Raw genomic sequence first — 17,987 nt, 5'->3', positions numbered from 1 at the left:
TTCAAAGAACCACACTGCCATCGTTTCGATGTAACGTTAATTCTTCGCTTTAATGTTTCCTGTACAGTTCTGCTGTCGAGATCTAAAGCACTGCAGTCCTGTCCTCTTTCCTTGTCTTTTTTTATTTTTTTTTTTTAATCAAACTTTCTTTTTTTTGTATAGCTCTTCACCATGCAAAAGATGGCCAGTGCAAATTTGATTCAATTCACTTTAACAAATTCCTTCAAGCATTGAAAAACCTTCATTTCAATTGCCCCAAACCTTCTCGCATTACAATGGAAAATCTTTGAAGTACATCAAAGATAATGTTTGCCTAGTATATATACAGCTTAACCCATTCATGAAACTCTCTAGTAACCTCTTTAGTATAATGCTGAACACCTGTTACTGCTACTTCAGTTTCACATCTTTTGCTTCAAACTGCTGTCCAAAGGTTTCACTGTAACTTGTAACTTACGTTTTCGCAAATCTACGTCCATATCATAATTATCAGTTTTTGTTTTGTACATTAATTTCTTTAGTAAATATTCTCTGAAGTCGTGATCAAGACCTAATGATTTGGGAATCTTGTATCTGTCACTTGTTTTTTCTACTTTTGACTTCAAAACCAACTTCTTCTCAGACCTCTCATCGAAAACTGAGACGATAAACAACCTCTAGATTCTCTTCAAGATGTCCTTGTCTCTCAACCAGTGTATATCGTTTGTGTTGGGAGAAAAAAGGAGAGGAGAACGATTATATGAGATCAAAAATGATAAGACACCAAGAGTTGAAGAATTAGAACGAAGGTTCGCAGTATGGAGGGGGCAAGTGGGACCGCGAGGCTGGCCAGGGGACGGTGAACGACAAGATTTTGATTGAAAAGGTCAAATGGAAGGCAGAAGATACGATAGGGGAAGAACAGTATGGGTTTAGCAGGGGGTACGGGTGCAAGTGTTTGTCATATTCAGTTACATGAGAAGTTTGACAGTGAAGGGAAAAAGCTGTATGTGTCAAAATATGATTAGAAAAAGCTTATGATGGAATGGACAGAGGCAAATTGGCCGAAACAATGATACTGAGTAAAGGAGTGATACTTCGAAGCTATTTAATGCCTTCAAAGACAGATGCAAGAAATCACAGAAAGGAAAGGAAATGTAGTAAGTAGCAAAGTTGTGGATCAAGAAGATGGGTCGTGAATGAGTGTGAAATGAGTGATAATTGCATATGATATAGTACTAATCAGGAATACTTGTGAGAATATCCACAGATGAGAGTTTGAAAGTGTTTGCAAGAGGAGAATGTGGAGAGTAAAATATGAAGCTTGAGTATGGTTGTCATGGTAAATATGACGGAAAGATGGGGCAGTGAATGTTGGCAAGTTCTGTGAAAGAATGGATGTAACAAATTCATAATCATTTGGAAATTCGAAGATTTTGGATGATGGTACAATCAGGGAAGAGGTGTCACAGAATAAGTGAGGCAGAAAAGTAGTGCGTGTGAGTGTGCAAGAAATTGGGAGGAAACAGTGTCTTTGGAAGCCAAGGTTGAAATGTACATGAATGGATCGTTGAAACAATTAGCCCCATGAATATGAAGTGGTGTAGTTGGTGCCTATGAAAGACGATGTCCTAGAGATGAAATGTTCATGTAACATTTGTCTTTCAAGACCTGATTGAGCTAGAGATGAGGAAACTGACCCCGTGGTAAGGGTGTAAGAATACTACCACCTTAGGTTCTGCGTGTCGTAAAAGGCGACTAAAAGGACAGCTGCTGCCTTGCAGTCTTACTTTTTAGTAAAAGGCTATGCTAACCAATAACTGTGGAAACTACTACCTTGCAGATGGACATTTTAGTCAAAGGCGAGGCCGACCGCCAATAACTGTGGATGATGACAGCTAGGGCATGCGGTCGTAAAATACCCTTTGCTAAAAATAAACCATCCTTGATGTTGTGAGAAAGGCAAACGACCCCTTAATGTAAGGATAACGGTGGGAAAGAAGAGAGCTAGAGATGTGGAAATACATATAAGGATGGTTCAAAGGATTAGTGAAAGGATTGATCAAAGTATTCTGAGATGGTTTAGTCGTGTAGAAAAATAAAGGATGATTTTTTGGTGATAAGAATATGCAACTCAAGTGTAGGAAGGAGAGAGGAAAGAAGACCTAAAAAGGGTTGAAGATATGAAGCGGAAGAAGCATGGGGGAAAAAGGGGGTGCCTGCAAGAAGTTTGGCTCAAGAAAAAGGTAAATAAGATACGAGTTGGAGAGGAAAAAGGTAAATAAGATACGAGTTGGATGACTGTGTTGAGTGTGATGGAAGTGAGAGAAAAAAAAAAAAAACACGGAGGAAATGAGTGAACTATAGGCTAGGATTAAGGGCCCAGGGATGTAAACAGAGTTGCCAAATATGGAAAATTCGAAGGAAAAAGAAGATTAACTGCGGTGTAAGGCAAGGCAGAAGAGAACATCACCTAAAGGTCTACAAGATAGGCAAGAGGGATGAGCGTGCAAGAAAAAGAATACAAGTAATAAAAATTGAAGGGACAAGGTCACAGAAGGTAAAAACGTAGTTCCACATGGATGTATGTAGAGAGAGAGAGAGAGAGAGAGAGAGAGAAATGCTGTCTGAAATGAATGCACTCCAAGGTCGACTATCTGGGTATTTTGAATTTTTGTTGAATAAGAAGGATTAAAGAGAGGGAGATATGAATTATGCAAGGGTGGAAAGGGTTCAAGTGCGGTCTAGAATGTTTATGGAAGCGATTGCTGGGGATATAAGGAGGACAATTAAGAGGTTGATGAATAGATGCAGAGCAAGAGTCGATGGAATTGTAAGTGAGATGCTATAATATGATTGAACCTATACAAAGGAAATGTGGGGAGGCTGAGAACGCATGGTAAAAATGAGAAGCAGTAGTAAGTCTAAAACAAATGCGCCTGATATCTCTGTAGCTGTTTATTATCTTTGTGAACGAAGCGACAGTGAGGTCAAGGAGAAGCTAGCAGATGTGGTGTAATTTATGGGATAAGAAATTAAATAAAGAATTAGAAAGTGTTGGTAAAAAGAGAAGGATGAAACCAAATATGAGCAGGAGTATGGTTACGTGGGTTAATGGAAACCAGAAAGATGGAAGAATGGAAGCAGCTGATCTGTATAAATATTTAGGAGTAAATATAATGAATGATTGTAGAATGAGAGAAAAGGTATGTCACGGACAACTGAAGCAAGAAAGGTAGTGGGATGTGTGCAAAAGCCCGGAGACACTGTTTATGGAAGCCGATGCAGGAATGTAAGAAGGAACAGTTGAGCCAACTCTCTATTACAGAATTGAAGAGTGGATTGACGGATTTGATAAACTGTTTGTGTACTATGTGTAACATGAAAAGAAATGATAGTGTGAGAAATGTGGAGATATAAAGAAATGATTAAAAGGTTGGTGTAAATAAAAGGATAGATAAGGGTATTCCGAGAAAGAAAGAATGAATGATAGTAACCACTGGTGAGCTTTCTAGGCCGGTGCATGTACAGCTAAAGCTGTGCAAGTTTTGCTGAACAAGGTTCATCGTGGTTTTAATTAATGTAGTTAAACCAAGTTTCAGCATTTAAAGTAAAAATACGGCTGTGACGATTGTATTTGTCTCTGGAGCCACCTCTCGCTATATATGGTAAATCTAACGATGAATATATATAGTATACATATATATACACACATATATATACATATACATTTACATCGAGCTACAAATGTCCTTTGATATGTAATTCTCTCTACCTCGGAATTAACATATTTTCATATATGTTAACCGAAGGGGAATTTTTTAGTCGATAAGAAATCCTCTTGTGGTGGCGGTGTGGTCTAGGGCTTCACTGTGCTTCTTGAATTTGTTGGTTCGATGGTTCGCGCCCTGAGCCGACAAATTTCTATCGACTAGAAAATTCCCCTTAGGTTAACATATATGAAAATATATTAATTCCGAGGTAGAGCGAATTACATATCAAAGGACATTTGTAGCTCGATGTAAGTATATGAATCACGGTAATGTAATGTGATATGACTCATTATATATATATATTATATATATATATATATATATATATATATATATAGATATATCTATATATATATATATATATATAATATATATATGTTACCAATATGTTCATTGTCCTCGTAATCATGCAGTTTCGCTGTCCCAGTAACCCTCAAAGTTATATTGTATTGCTATTCATTGAAATGCTTTGCTTCAATGAAGAAACGGACACACGTCAATTAACAAATTAAATCTTTAATTAGTACCCTTCGCAAATTAAATCTGGTTTATTGTTTATAATCATTCAACGCTAAACATTTTGTTGATAGCAAAGAAAAACAACCGTAAAACTTTGAATCACTGATGGTTTAATTATTCAATTGACCAAACTGCCAATTAGTTTAAACTGGCTCCACGGAAAAATTGCAGTTCATGGAAAGAGATCTGAATAGCTGAATCTGTCTTAAAGTAAAACGTCACAGATTTACAATTTCCTTTCGAAAGTAGTACAAAACGCTTGCCTTTTCCTTTTTTACTTCTATTTATATTACAATACAACTTTTGGGAAATGAAAGAAAGAGTCATTCTGAGCAGAGAATGTTCTATAAACATATACTTTAAGGCTTCGTTTATCGGTGATGGGAATTTTTAAAATAACCGTTTATCATTAAAAGGGCAAGTACGATGGCTTGCGGGGTGTTGCAGTAGTCATGGATAGGGGGGGACGGGTTGATGCGGCATATTAGGCAATTGGATTGCTAGTATTTTATTTATAACTTTTTTTTTCTGGAGGTTACTGAAAAATTCAAAATGACAATTCCTTCAACCAGTAAATCACTTGCGAATAGACTTCATAAAACTGAATTTTAATTAATAACATTATGTCTCAAGAAAGTAGTGTAAATGTTGCCTGGCAATATTTATATTTGTGATCGTTGAATTCTAGCGCAACCCGTGCTGCAGCCTCGTCACTGAACTGTTGAATCAGGAGTCAGGAATAAGCCTACGCATGTACTACTGATAGCGACAGTAGTCCTGATGATAAGGAATGCAGGTAGGGAGTGTACAGCACTTTGAATAATGTCATTTTTTTTGTAACCTCTTTCGATGACTGTATGAATAGGCTACCTTTGACAGGAACTGAAGAAGAAAGTGGATTTTTCAATAATGTTCCTGTTCTTTATTCTTTTTCATCTCCAAGAAACGAAAGCATTTTCATAGGTACATATTTTCCTATGACTGTTGTGTGATGAATACTTGCGATGGAAAAGAAGAGATTTTTTTACAGTACGTTTTAAAAAAGATGATCAATGTGTAGTGAATGAGCCTATCTTTGATGGAGGGGAGATTCAATCAGGCTTTTCTTTCCTTGATTAGAGTCCATCGAATACCACTGACGGAGAGAAGACGGTTTCAATGATGGACGCATTTTCCCCCTTGTTCAATATCTAAAGAATACATTTGATTTGGAGATATTCTATTCACATCGTCCTAATCGCAGATTTTTTTTTTTTACAACCGTGTAATGTAAAAACTGCACTGTTCCAAAACCCATAAATAAACATTATATCTGCATATTCCCTAATACTGGAGTGGTAAGGCATTGTTTCCAGTTACTTGCTCTTAAAAAGAATCGGGAATTTGACACTTGTAACCGAACACGCTCAATTACCTTGGTGGAAAAGCCTGACTGTTCAAAGTACCAAGTGAACTGACCTGCTCCAACGCACTCCACCACCAAACTATCTCTGACTAAGCCGACATCCTGTACGCCATCTAACTTGCCCGTATAATGATAAAAGATTTAAAACTTGTAAAAAATCTCTCCATTTCCATCGAAAGTATTCATCACACAAGTCATAGGAAAAAACACACCTGTGAAAATGCTTTCGCTTCTGGTAGATGAATAAGAATAAAGCATAGGAACATTATTGAAGAAGATAGCCTATTCATTCAGTCAACGAAAGAGGTAAAGAAAAGCTGACATTATTCAAAGTGTAGTATACTCCCTAACTGCATTCCCTTATCACCTCACCGACAACCGAAGCCTTAAAGCGCCTTTACAGCTGAGAATAATTTTTTTCTTTCATTTCCTAAAATGTTTGGAAACTCGTGTAAACTATATTACCGTTAACATCTACAATTTCAAACATAAAAACTGGAGTCAAGAAACAATTTGCCGTGAATAACGGCACATTTCATACGCACACACATATATGTACACACACACACACACACACACACACACACACATATATATATATATATATATATATATATATATATATATATATAGAGGGTATATAAATATTTTCAACTGAGATCTGCGTATATTTTCACCTGACATCTGCGTATTAAGAACTGGACAAAGTTCACATTTTTTTGAAGAAATAAACACTGATCATTCAAACATCTGAAACATTAAAAAATCTGCTCATGAGCAATTCACTTCCTAACAAATATAGTGTTTCAATCTGAACAAATAAAATGTTGGGTAAGCTTGATCAGACTGTGTAATGTTGGGAAAAATGCAAAATGCTACAGGAAAAATCACAGGGAATTCGTTAAATCAATTACATGACACGAAGAGCACAAGTTCTATAAAAACTGATAAAAAATTTATAATCATAACTAACTTACCGTAAATCCTGCCGATGGTCACCTGCAAAGAGAAATGGTATACTTAGTGACGCAATGGAAAAGGTAAAAAAAAAGAAAAAAAAAGGCGTTGGAATAGGGACAAGACCAAAATTCAACTGAGAAAACGCTATGAAAAAGCCAATCACAAGGTGAAAGAGATCTATCTTTCTATTCATCCAGTTTCAAAAGTGTATGATATCATTGTATTAATTTTGAATTCTTGCTAAGCACAACATTTCATCAAAATATTAGGCTTGCAAAGGAACAAGCTTTAATAGCGTGTAAAAACACATTTTACATTTTCAAGACTCATGTTACCTTAATTGGAACATAAGTTTGCATAATATAGCCTAAGGAAATCCAATATTACACATCGACACGAAGAGAAATTCCAGCGACAGGAACCAAGGTCACGAAGAGGATCGAAGTCACTGCTTTGACGGCCACCTGCCCCATTACAGGAATTAGCACTTGCCTGTCAATAGTGGTTCCTCCCAGCGGTTTACAGGACAAAATACTAATCCTGAATTAGGATACCTGGATAAACACTTTCGGGGCACGGAAAGCGAGGGAAAGGAAGGACAGCGATGAGAATGAGGAAGAAGACAGGAGAGAAGAGGGAGGGAAAAGCGGACTTGGAAGATTAATGAAACCAAGGGACTGAAACTGATTGATTGATTGATTTAAGCTTACTGGCGCAAGCTGCTGTCAGAAACTACAATTTTTATAGGCGGACTTGAAAGCTAATTAGAGAGAAAGCCTTTCATCTACTTCGTTTTCTTTATTCATTTACCGCGTTTACCTTTTCCTTTTCTTTACGCCTGTTAAGTCTACTCCGATGTTATGATTCAGTCACAAAAGCTACATCAAAGAACCGGAAACAGAAAAACCTGGTAGTGTGTGTGTGTGTGTGTGTGTGTGTGTGTGTGTGTGTGTGTGTGTGTGTGTGTGTGTGTTCTTTCTTCCAAAATGCTTTACTGAATTCAAGCATTGATTTCAGGTAAGACTGACGACAAGCAATGAAAATTCTTCGCAACTTGATTTTTTGTCAGCAATAATATACATGCCGTTGTCATATTTTCTTTTATGCCTTTGTTTTTCACGGTTGAAGGGTGTCCTACATGTCTTCGTCTGTTCGTATTCCAACTTCTTTTGCGTACAGTTAGGATTTACAGTTCGTTAATACTGGGTGTTATGTGACATACTGGTAATTACGTGGAAAAAGATAGTCTGTTTGCGATACAGTCTAGCTAGACCAAGAATCAGTAACACTGTCATACTAAACGTAACGGTATTTATGAGGATCCCATAATAATGGTAACTCATACAGAATAGTCATGTAAACTGACTATTTGTCAAGGTTACGTAATAACTGCAATTACTACCCCGAGTAGGACAGTAACTGATAACGATGTTCATTACAAACAGACGTGATGCGGTGTTTAATTCCATTAGTAATCATGCAAAGCCGCGATCACCACTCGTTATACGGAACCTGTTGAAAAGGCAATAATTACGCAATATGTCGTAATTTTAAAAAGCTGCCCACAGACCGAATCTATTAAAATTAAACTTACGTAGCCGCTTGTGTGATTGCTTGATTGATTAATGTATGCAGACAATCATCGTTACATATATGTTTGTACGAGTCTTTGTTCCATATACACACGTGTACCATAATCACACTAAAAAATTTTCATATCATACAATGTTTCCGCGTTAGTATATTTTTCCAGCATATCTGTCTATTATACAACTGTCTAAATTGATAAAATGTGCAAACTAAAGTGGAAATCCAACCTTATTACTTACAGTTACAGTCCACTGAGATGCACATTCTCAAATACTGTTGAGAAAAAGAAAAATGATTAACTCGAACGTTTGCCTCTTCATCTTCTGTTCGGACAAGCACGAAAAAAGTTGCACGACCATAAATATTAAAAACTTGGAAAAAAAATAATAATAGTAACAATGGCCAATGGTCTGAAATAGAAGATGTATGAAAATTAAAATATTACATATTAAAAGTTAGTGGAATAAAGACATACTGAATGAGAAAATCTAGGCACAGCAAAGTAGGGATATTGTCATCATGAACCCATTCCGTCTCAATATGATCATTTTAATGGCAAGATGCCTCCTGATCTTTGAGAAATCAGACCATAAAATTCTTGGATTACAAAGTGCAGCAGTAGTAAAAACGACTGCTTCTGTATGAACAAGCTACCTTGTATACATATCAATAACTTGGTCATTCCTCTCTCGATACTTCCCTTTCTGAGAAGTAATGGCTAAAGTTTCCCTCCCTCCTTCAGTAGGGGTTCGGGTTCCACTGACGATGCTTGACAGTAGCTTGAAACCCAACCTGGTGCTGAAAATATAGGCAAAACCAAAGCAAAACTTTTCAAATATCATAATAGACAATTTGCTGTATTACTTCAGATACACTATACATACTGGCTAAATCATGGTGAACCCCAAGAACGAAAAATTCAACAATATTAGCTGCTTCCTACACCTTCGCGATAGTTTCGGCAACATAGTGCCTAACACCCCTTTGCACACTGCACTATTCAGCTTTATCCTAAACACCCTGTCGTGTTTCAAAACGAAGAAAGTCCTTCCTTTTCGATACCTCTTTCACACAATCCACTTTTGCAGTCTTCCTTTCCCTTTTCTCCCTCCTTTCGAATGATACACCATTTTTTAACTGACCCATCGCGTTCCATCTTTTCCAAATTACCAAACGATCTCAAAAGAATCAGAGGAATCGTTTCATTCACGACAACCATTCTGCCACTTCTATGCATTTCCACATTTTCACCCTTTCAGTCGGTGCAAATAGTTCATCAGCAGGCTCGACCTCTTCTTTCCTCTACATTCTGGAGCCACGTTTCACTTTCATAAAGGGGACTTAGCTTAACAGCCCCTTCATTTTTTTCGATTGGCTTCCATAGGCTACAATTATCTTCTAGTCTTTTACACATAACCTGTTACTTTCCTCACTTCATTTATTTAGTAACGCACTTCTTCTCTGCGCCTACCATCATCTATTACTATGACTACCAAATACTTATTCAAATCAATTGCTTCCTTTCTTTCAACAAGCATATAAACATTCACTGCAACATCTTCCCCGTTTCTATAAGCTTACCCTTACGAATTACTCTAAACATTTTCCTCTTGAGAGCACTTTCAAACTTTTCACTACAGTTTGCGGTCAGTGCTCTAGCATCTGCAAACATCAGTCACTCCACACGTCATTCTATGCTTTTCTTTTGTATCTTGGCACCTAAATCTAATTTCCTTTCTCAGACTTCTCACACTGATCAATCTGTAACGATATTAAACAGCCTTGGGGACATCACAAATCCTTGTCTTAGGACAAATTTCTTTCCATTCGTTCTTTCTTTAATTAATTAAACCTTCAGCTGGAAACCCTTATGGACAGAGTCAAGCCTAGGGAAATCAAGCTGCACAGAGGGACAAATTATGGGAAAAAATTAATTTATAAATATAAAGGAATAGAAAATAAAACCGATGCACAAATTAAGGTGACGTTAACAGAAGGCAGGAATGAATTTGCTCTTTTCTTAAACACTTACAGATCAGTGGATTCCACAACTTCACTAAAGCAAAGTCAACTTAGCTTTGCAACTAAGCACCGCCCACTGCACGCAAGTGATAGGCTAGCTCTCGAAGGGGAATAACGTAACACTATTTGGCAGTCCAAATGATTACCAGTACGGATTTGACTCCGTTCGGTAATGTTGAGTTTCATGCATGAATCATGACACATAACATTTGAGTTCCCGGAGTTGTGAAGCAGCAATTGATACCTCCGAAAAAATATATATTAAGTTTTATATAAAATCATTACGAAAATCTAGGATAATTTTGTCTATGCATCTTTTTTTTATCATGCGCAGCCTGAATACACAAGCATTCTTTTTTAATTGGTGTTGGTCTACATAAGCGAACCTACACAGACCGGTGTGCAGACAAAATGCCGATGGACATAATGTCGACGGACAAAATGTCAACCTTTGTTCAGGTAGGACAAAATGTCGACACTAATAATAATAATAATAATAATACCTAAAAATAATAATAATAATAATAATTCAGTTTTTGTTTACATATTCCAGCACCGGTAGTTAGTTGTCTTGTTTCGTTTTACAAGCCATTTAATGCCTAACAAATGAATTCTCAACGAAGAATGATTTTTCAAATTCCATTAGTTCTCCAAGATCTGCAGTACAGTGAAATTGTTTTTTCGGTCTGCCCATCACTATAATGGAGATAACAAAAACGAACAAAGGCGGCAAGAAACTTTTTTACGAAGGCTATTCTTACGCTGTCGATAAGCGAAAGGAAGATGGGATCTTATGGCGATGTGAAAAACGTGGATATTGTGGTGGACGAATAACAACTTCTAACGATACTGTACTTTCTTTTGCAAGTCATTGTCACCAGCCAGATAGTCTTAGATGTGATGCCCTAAAAATCCCGAACAATATAAAAGACATGGCCAGCAATACAGAAGATATTCCCTCAAATATAATTCACAACGCTACAGCAAACATCACTAGATGTGTGTGGGGCTTTGCCAAAGGAGTCACTTACGCGCACAATTAGGCGACAGCGCAGTGTAAATGAAGATGAAGATTTGACGACAACTACAAGAGGAGAAGTTTTTTTGTTGCGCGATAGGGAGGACATAAGCATTTACTAAACGTCTAACAATTTGAGAATGTTAGAAATCTGTTCAACGTGGCTTTGCGATGGGACATTTGATTCTCCCCCTCTTGGGAAGCAGTGGTATACTATTCATGCCCTTGTAACAAATAACAAAACACCACCAATGCTGTATTGCCTTACAATAAAAAAGGATGAGCAAACTTAGGAGTTCATTTTTAATTTTTTGAGAGACCGCAATTTGAACCCAACCTCTATCAGTGTTGATTTCGAAAGAGCCGCTATCAACAGTATAAGGGAGATATTTCCAGATACTATCGTTTATGGATGTTTTTTCCATTTCGGTCAATGTCTGTGGCGCAAAATCCAGTCATTGGGTTTACAATCCTGGTATACTGAAACCAGTAATGCATTCATCATAAAGCAGTTTTAAGCATTGGCATTTGCTCCTTCTGAATACGTATGTTTTTATTGAAGAGCTTCTTGGTCCCTAACTGAAGAAATAGAATGTGCTCTCGACGAATTTCTGGCGTATTTTGAAGTGACCTGGTTAAGTGTAGTAGTTCAACGTGGACGACGACATAAACTCTGCTATGATATCCAGCTATGGTCAGTTCATAGTCGTTTCGCACATGACTTGCCACGCACGAATTCTATTGCTTTTAATAAATTTGTAGCTCTACAATTGAGCCATCTCGTGATTAATTAAAATGCGATTGACTGTCAAGTTTGTTTATTGCGGAACGATCATTTTAACCTGTATTATTATGAATGAATGAAAGAGTAAGAACGTCATGTTGGAAGACATACGATGGAAATGGAAGTGCGGGGTAGAAGGAAGAAGGGAAGACCAAGAAAGAGATGGCGCGATTGTGTAGGGGAAGATATGGTATTGAATGGTATAAATGAGAACGAGGCACAGGACAGAAATCGATGGAGACGACTCATTCACAATGGCGACCCCATATAAAAATGGGTTTATGCTAGGAAGAAGAAGAATGAAAGAGTAAGAAGAATAAATAACTAAATAAAAGTCGTCGTCGAAATTTTGTCCTACTCGAACAAATGTCATTTTGTCCGTCGACATTTTGTCCGACGACATTATATCCGTCGACACTATGTCCATCGGCATTTTGTCCTATAACCCACAGACCACATTAATTGAAAAAAAGAATAGTCTTATGCAGCCAGTTCCGATAATTGGGTATTAATTCATCATAACCCTGCATGTCAAATTTTTATATCATCATTGAGACATTAGGCCTACACGTTCATTGCTTATAATTTGAGGCAATGAACGGGCATAGGCCTACACGTCAATTTCTTATATTTTGAGGCAATGACAGGGCATAGGCCTACAAGCCAAATTCTCATAATTCTTATAATGAGAGGTAATGACAAGGCATAGGCTTATACGTTAAATTCTTATATTTGAGGCAACCACAGGGCATGGGCATACACGTCAATTTCTTATTCCAAATAGTTTTCTACCCATATCTGTTGGAAATAGAGTGCATTTGACTAATACTTTCAAACCCACGATATATAATGTATATACATAAAGTGGAATGTGCACGTATAATTAAATGCACATACACATATATGCGTGGATGGTCATAGTAATTGCGATGCCACCTATACCACAGAGAATAAAAGTAAAGATTGGGGGCACATAGCCGAAGGCACACAGATCAATCATTACACACAACTATCAAACTATTCTCAATGAAGTATATTGAGAATATATTTAAAAGAGGCATACCAAATTATATTACTGTGATGAGTAAATATAAGGCTGTTGTAGCATTTCCATGAAACTGAAGGCTATGGTAGTAAGGCACCACCAGAAGATACTAAACGAAATAAGAAAAACATAAATGATAGCTGAAAAAATTATGTATGAGATGATCCAAACCAGTCTGCAAGTAGCCCATGAATCACTTGATTTTGGAGGTATTCTTGTAGATTACCCTGTTAGACAAATGGATATATGAGTCAGTACATTCTCTCTCTCTCTTCTCTCTTCTCTCTCTCTCTCTCTCTCTCTCTCTCTTTATATATATATATATATATATATATATATATATATATATATATATCTATATATATATATATATATATATATATATCTATATATATATATATATATATATATATATAGTTAGAATAGTCTACCGTAGACAATATTCATAAAGATCTCGATTATTTTCAATTAAAACAAATTACTAAATTTCACGAAGACACTACATGCACCATAACAGCATCAACAAAAACAAGAATAACCACAACAAGAACCACAATAAAACGGCTGAACATAAGATAAGCTAATAACCTAAACGTCATAAGCTGCGTAAACCGACAAAAAGACATAGGGCATTATAGTCTACGTCATTTTTTATGATCCTGTTATTTCGAAAGGAGATATTGCCCTTAAGAAAATTATCAGCAAATTATATCCAATATGACTCGTATAGCTTATCATACTGTAACTGTAAGTTAAACAGGCCTAATTTGGTTTTGTAGGGTGCAGTCACTGCTAGTCATCCCTCCGAATGTGTAAACGATTACAACGAAATCGTTTTATGACTATTAAAATGTAGTAAAATTTCCTGAAATCAATATGAAATACCAGTCTGCATAGCTCTGAGAAAGTCTGTGTTTAAATTTAGAATGGTGAACACGCTTGACGACATCAGACGGTAATTATCACTGCTTGTGATTCAAGTGTACCGATTCGAATGCAGACATTCCCTGTCTCACCTACGTATTTAGGTGAACCCTTACGAAACAAAACATTGCAGCATCATGGAACATTCCTGACTTCATTCATATTTTCCTGTTTGTTACCATTTTTAGGGAGATGTGCATGATGATTTTATTTCAGGGGATAATATAACGTTTCCTTTTGATAATCAGCACAACGTATTTTAGTTCCATAAAACAACCATTGGAAAATAAATGAAGATGAAAAGAACCACAAATTAACCAACTTTTCGAAACTATTGACAACCAATTTACGTTGAGGCCAAATAAACTTGACTGATGACATAACTCTACCCAAGAGTTTGAGATGGAGTAGGCACCCGAAGACCAAACTGAAGAAAAGTACTATAAATAAGGAAGAACAAAATAGCTTATGGACCTAGATATAACAGGTTCATCAGGAAACATTCGATAACATTTCAGCTTGATACCCATTTTTCTTTTTTGAGGAACAGACGATACATGTATATGCTTCTAAAAAATTACACCTAAAATCATAAAAGCGCCACTGATATTTTAAAAAAGTACCATTTAAATGTACATCAGGATGTAAAGTCAAAATTATCTGGATCAACTAGCTATCATTTACTTACATCAAATAAGTCACTATTCCAATTATTACAGTTGAACACTAGTTTCGTTCCTTATTTAAATTTTATTTACTCCCAAAAACTCATATTCTAAATCATACATTTTTATCACTTTCCACAATGCCTTTCATTCGATTCTATCATATGCTTTATCTGGATATGCGCACACGAAAATTTTTTTTCGTTACTCTCAAATCCTTACTTAACTGTTTCATACAAATACTTGAGTTACCAACCCTCTTCCTTATCTTATGCCAAATCGAATTCTCCCACGAATCCTACTGTCATTTGTGTTACTTTCTCGGTCAAAGTCCCACACCTCACACCTTTCGCTGATATGTTACTTATATTATGCAAACATAATACAACAGTTTCCTCTATCACCTAGACGCTTAAACAAAAGATGTTATTCTAATTAAATTCATTGGAACCCACCCAAATCTAAATATACCTTTCTTAAACTGCTTAGCAACTCATCACACTTTCACCACCATACCCCAGATTATCAATTATTATCATCCCAACTCTCGGAGTTTTTCCTTTCATCAATCTGTTAACTGCCCTTCTCTCCAACACTTCCTTTGAAGAGCATTTTGGAACTTCTAGTCAACTTTTATACTCTTGCATCATCCAGTTCTGCTTCTCTTACATTTCCATTTTTAACCAACCTTCAAGATACTCACTCTATCAGCAATGGAATGCATTCACTTTATAGTATCTCCACTTGCATCTTTTATTCTTATATCCATTTGTTCATTAGCATTTTCTTTGAATATAGTGCCTACTGGAACATCAACTGTACCCACACTTTTTCTTTCACCCTGACTAACCCTCCAATATACCTGTACATGATCTCTGTTCTTTCATACATCGAACTTCAATCTTCTACTCTTATTTCAGCTGTTAAGGCTTTATTTCCTCTTCCTAACCAACTTTACTTGTCAAGCCATCCCTGCTGACCCATAACCTCATCATAGAAGTTCGTAATCACCTCACCTACTTCTACGTCTTTAACACCACTCGGTATTCCATTCACTTCTCTGCCTTTACAACTATATCTTAGCTTCTGCTTCAACCATATTATGATTTAACACCTCCAGCCTCTCTCCAACTCATCATTATATCTGTTAATTTGCTCCTCCATCTACTCTTCCTTACACATAATTTGGTTATCCTCAATTATACTTATATTTTTCATTGGAATCCATGGTTTCCAGCAATCAAGCATCTTTGAAAACTTATTTCCAGAAAAATACCTCCCTCCCAACAATGTCACCTGTTTCTAACGTTGTCTACCAACATTTTAAGTGTATATATACATACCCACGAGTATATATAAGTGTATATATATATATATATATATATATATATATATATATATATATATATAGATACACACACACACACACACACACACACATATATATATATATATATATATATATATATATATATATATACATTTACATATAGCATATATATAGTATATATACGTATTATGTGTGTGCACGTGTTATAATTGGATTCAAATAGTATTGTTGACAGCAAATTTGTATGCCACGAGAAACTTAAGATTTATAAGTTTAGAACTAAGTAATCATTACACGGATTATAACATAAAATAATATGGACCCCCTATCTGGATATCATTAAGTTCTTCGTCCCTACGTGAAGATGCAAAATTATTTCTTTTTAAACCTAATAAATTTAGTCCTTCTATTAAATCTACATTTCATAACGAAAAAATGGAGCTTTAGCATTTTTTTTTTTTTTTTTTGGTAAATATTCGAAGAATATTTTTAAAAGTTAAAAAAAGTGAGCTTGTATAAAAACTACGATTCTTCGCTTGTTCATTATCATTCTCTATAATTAGAGATCAAGCTGCCGTATTCACATTTTCATCAACGTTTCTCTGTGTTTTAAGTGTACGTAGTCACGAGCTTTTATACATTTAAATCGACAACATTTACAGAATTGCTTGTGGTTACAAAATATTAAAATTCTTCTAGTGACAAATATTTTATGATCGTTAGGAAAACGTTCTCGTTACCGGAAAAAAACCACCTTTTAAGGCTGACAATATTTTTTGTTTTACCATTTAATAACAAATATAAAAGTGCGAATGTTGTCTGGTTTTTTGTTGTAAATGTCGTTTTAGTAACAATATCACAGTGATAAGTACGGTGACCAAAAATCGTACCCCAAAATACAGATAGATGTAGATATGAAGCTCCCTGTAGGAATTGCTCGGTGAAATATATCCGTAAAAATTTATATGTAAGACTAAAAGAACATCAGCAAGACCTTTTCGGTCTTCAGTATTATATTTTTACTTACAATGAACTTTTATCATAGTCCTGAACAGCCAAAATGCCTAGCAAAAAGGCCTTGCCATGATTATACAAACTCAGTGTTTAATAATTTTTTTTATCAAACTTCATAATAATAACATAATGAATACCGATTCTTTTAAAACTGATAGGTTTTAATTTGAGGAAGTAATTGTTCAGAATGCACATGTATTTGAGAATATAAAATATGTATGCTTACAGGTATCCATATATAGATGTGTCCAATTGTACATGTGTGTATGTGTTTACATTTGGGTAGCTATTTAGTTTTAATCCATAATTGAGGTAATTCTCCCCTTATTTGCCTTTCTTATCAATTCCTATATCTTTTCATTTGTAATAAAATCGTCAGAATACCATATAAACATGAATTATTTCCTTCTATTTTGTCCTTAATAATTATGAAAAAATCTACCGCGACTGCCATCGGCCAGTCACTAACACCACTTCATGTATTCCACTACAATGATCGCATCTTTGGCAACTGCATAGTTCGCCAACTTGTGTGACGATTGCTCGCCGCTGACTACTCTCATGAGTATAAGATGCTTCGAGAACAACACTTAACGCCTGGAATTTTCATGAGTAAAAAGTTTGATAAGGACTGAGATTCTTCTAATTGAGAAATTGTGCCAGGTTATGGATACTGTACCCTGAGTCTGGTCAGGAGACATGGCGCCCTAGGTCAAGTTAAGTCTGGAAGGTTAGATCTCATCTGTCCTTGTGCATTTTACACACACACACACACACACACACACACACACACACATATATATATATATATATATATATATATATATATATATATATATGTGTGTGTGTGTGTGTGTGTGTGTATTTGTATATTTTTCAGGATTTTAAAGCCAGAACCAAGGCGAAATAACTCATTTTAGAAGGAAATTCAGAAATGTTTTCAGTTGCCCCTCTTCACC

At 35.8% G+C, this 17,987-nt stretch overlaps 1 protein-coding gene across 5 annotated transcripts in view; it reads right to left on the bottom strand.

Moving 5' to 3' along the window:
• LOC135200190 (TOX high mobility group box family member 2-like) overlaps window positions 1-17,987 on the bottom strand; it is a 1,058,689-nt gene that overhangs the window by 542,629 nt on the left and 498,073 nt on the right. For all 5 annotated transcript variants that reach the window (XM_064228571.1, XM_064228575.1, XM_064228567.1 and 2 more), the window contains exon 4: window positions 6,654-6,675. In XM_064228571.1, the coding sequence (XP_064084641.1) occupies window positions 6,654-6,675 (22 nt within the window). The remainder of the gene's footprint in view (window positions 1-6,653; window positions 6,676-17,987) is intronic.

This window comes from Macrobrachium nipponense, chromosome 26 (assembly GCF_015104395.2).
Source record: "Macrobrachium nipponense isolate FS-2020 chromosome 26, ASM1510439v2, whole genome shotgun sequence".
Lineage (NCBI taxonomy): Eukaryota > Metazoa > Arthropoda > Malacostraca > Decapoda > Palaemonidae > Macrobrachium > Macrobrachium nipponense.
This window is presented reverse-complemented; position numbering and strand designations above follow the sequence as displayed.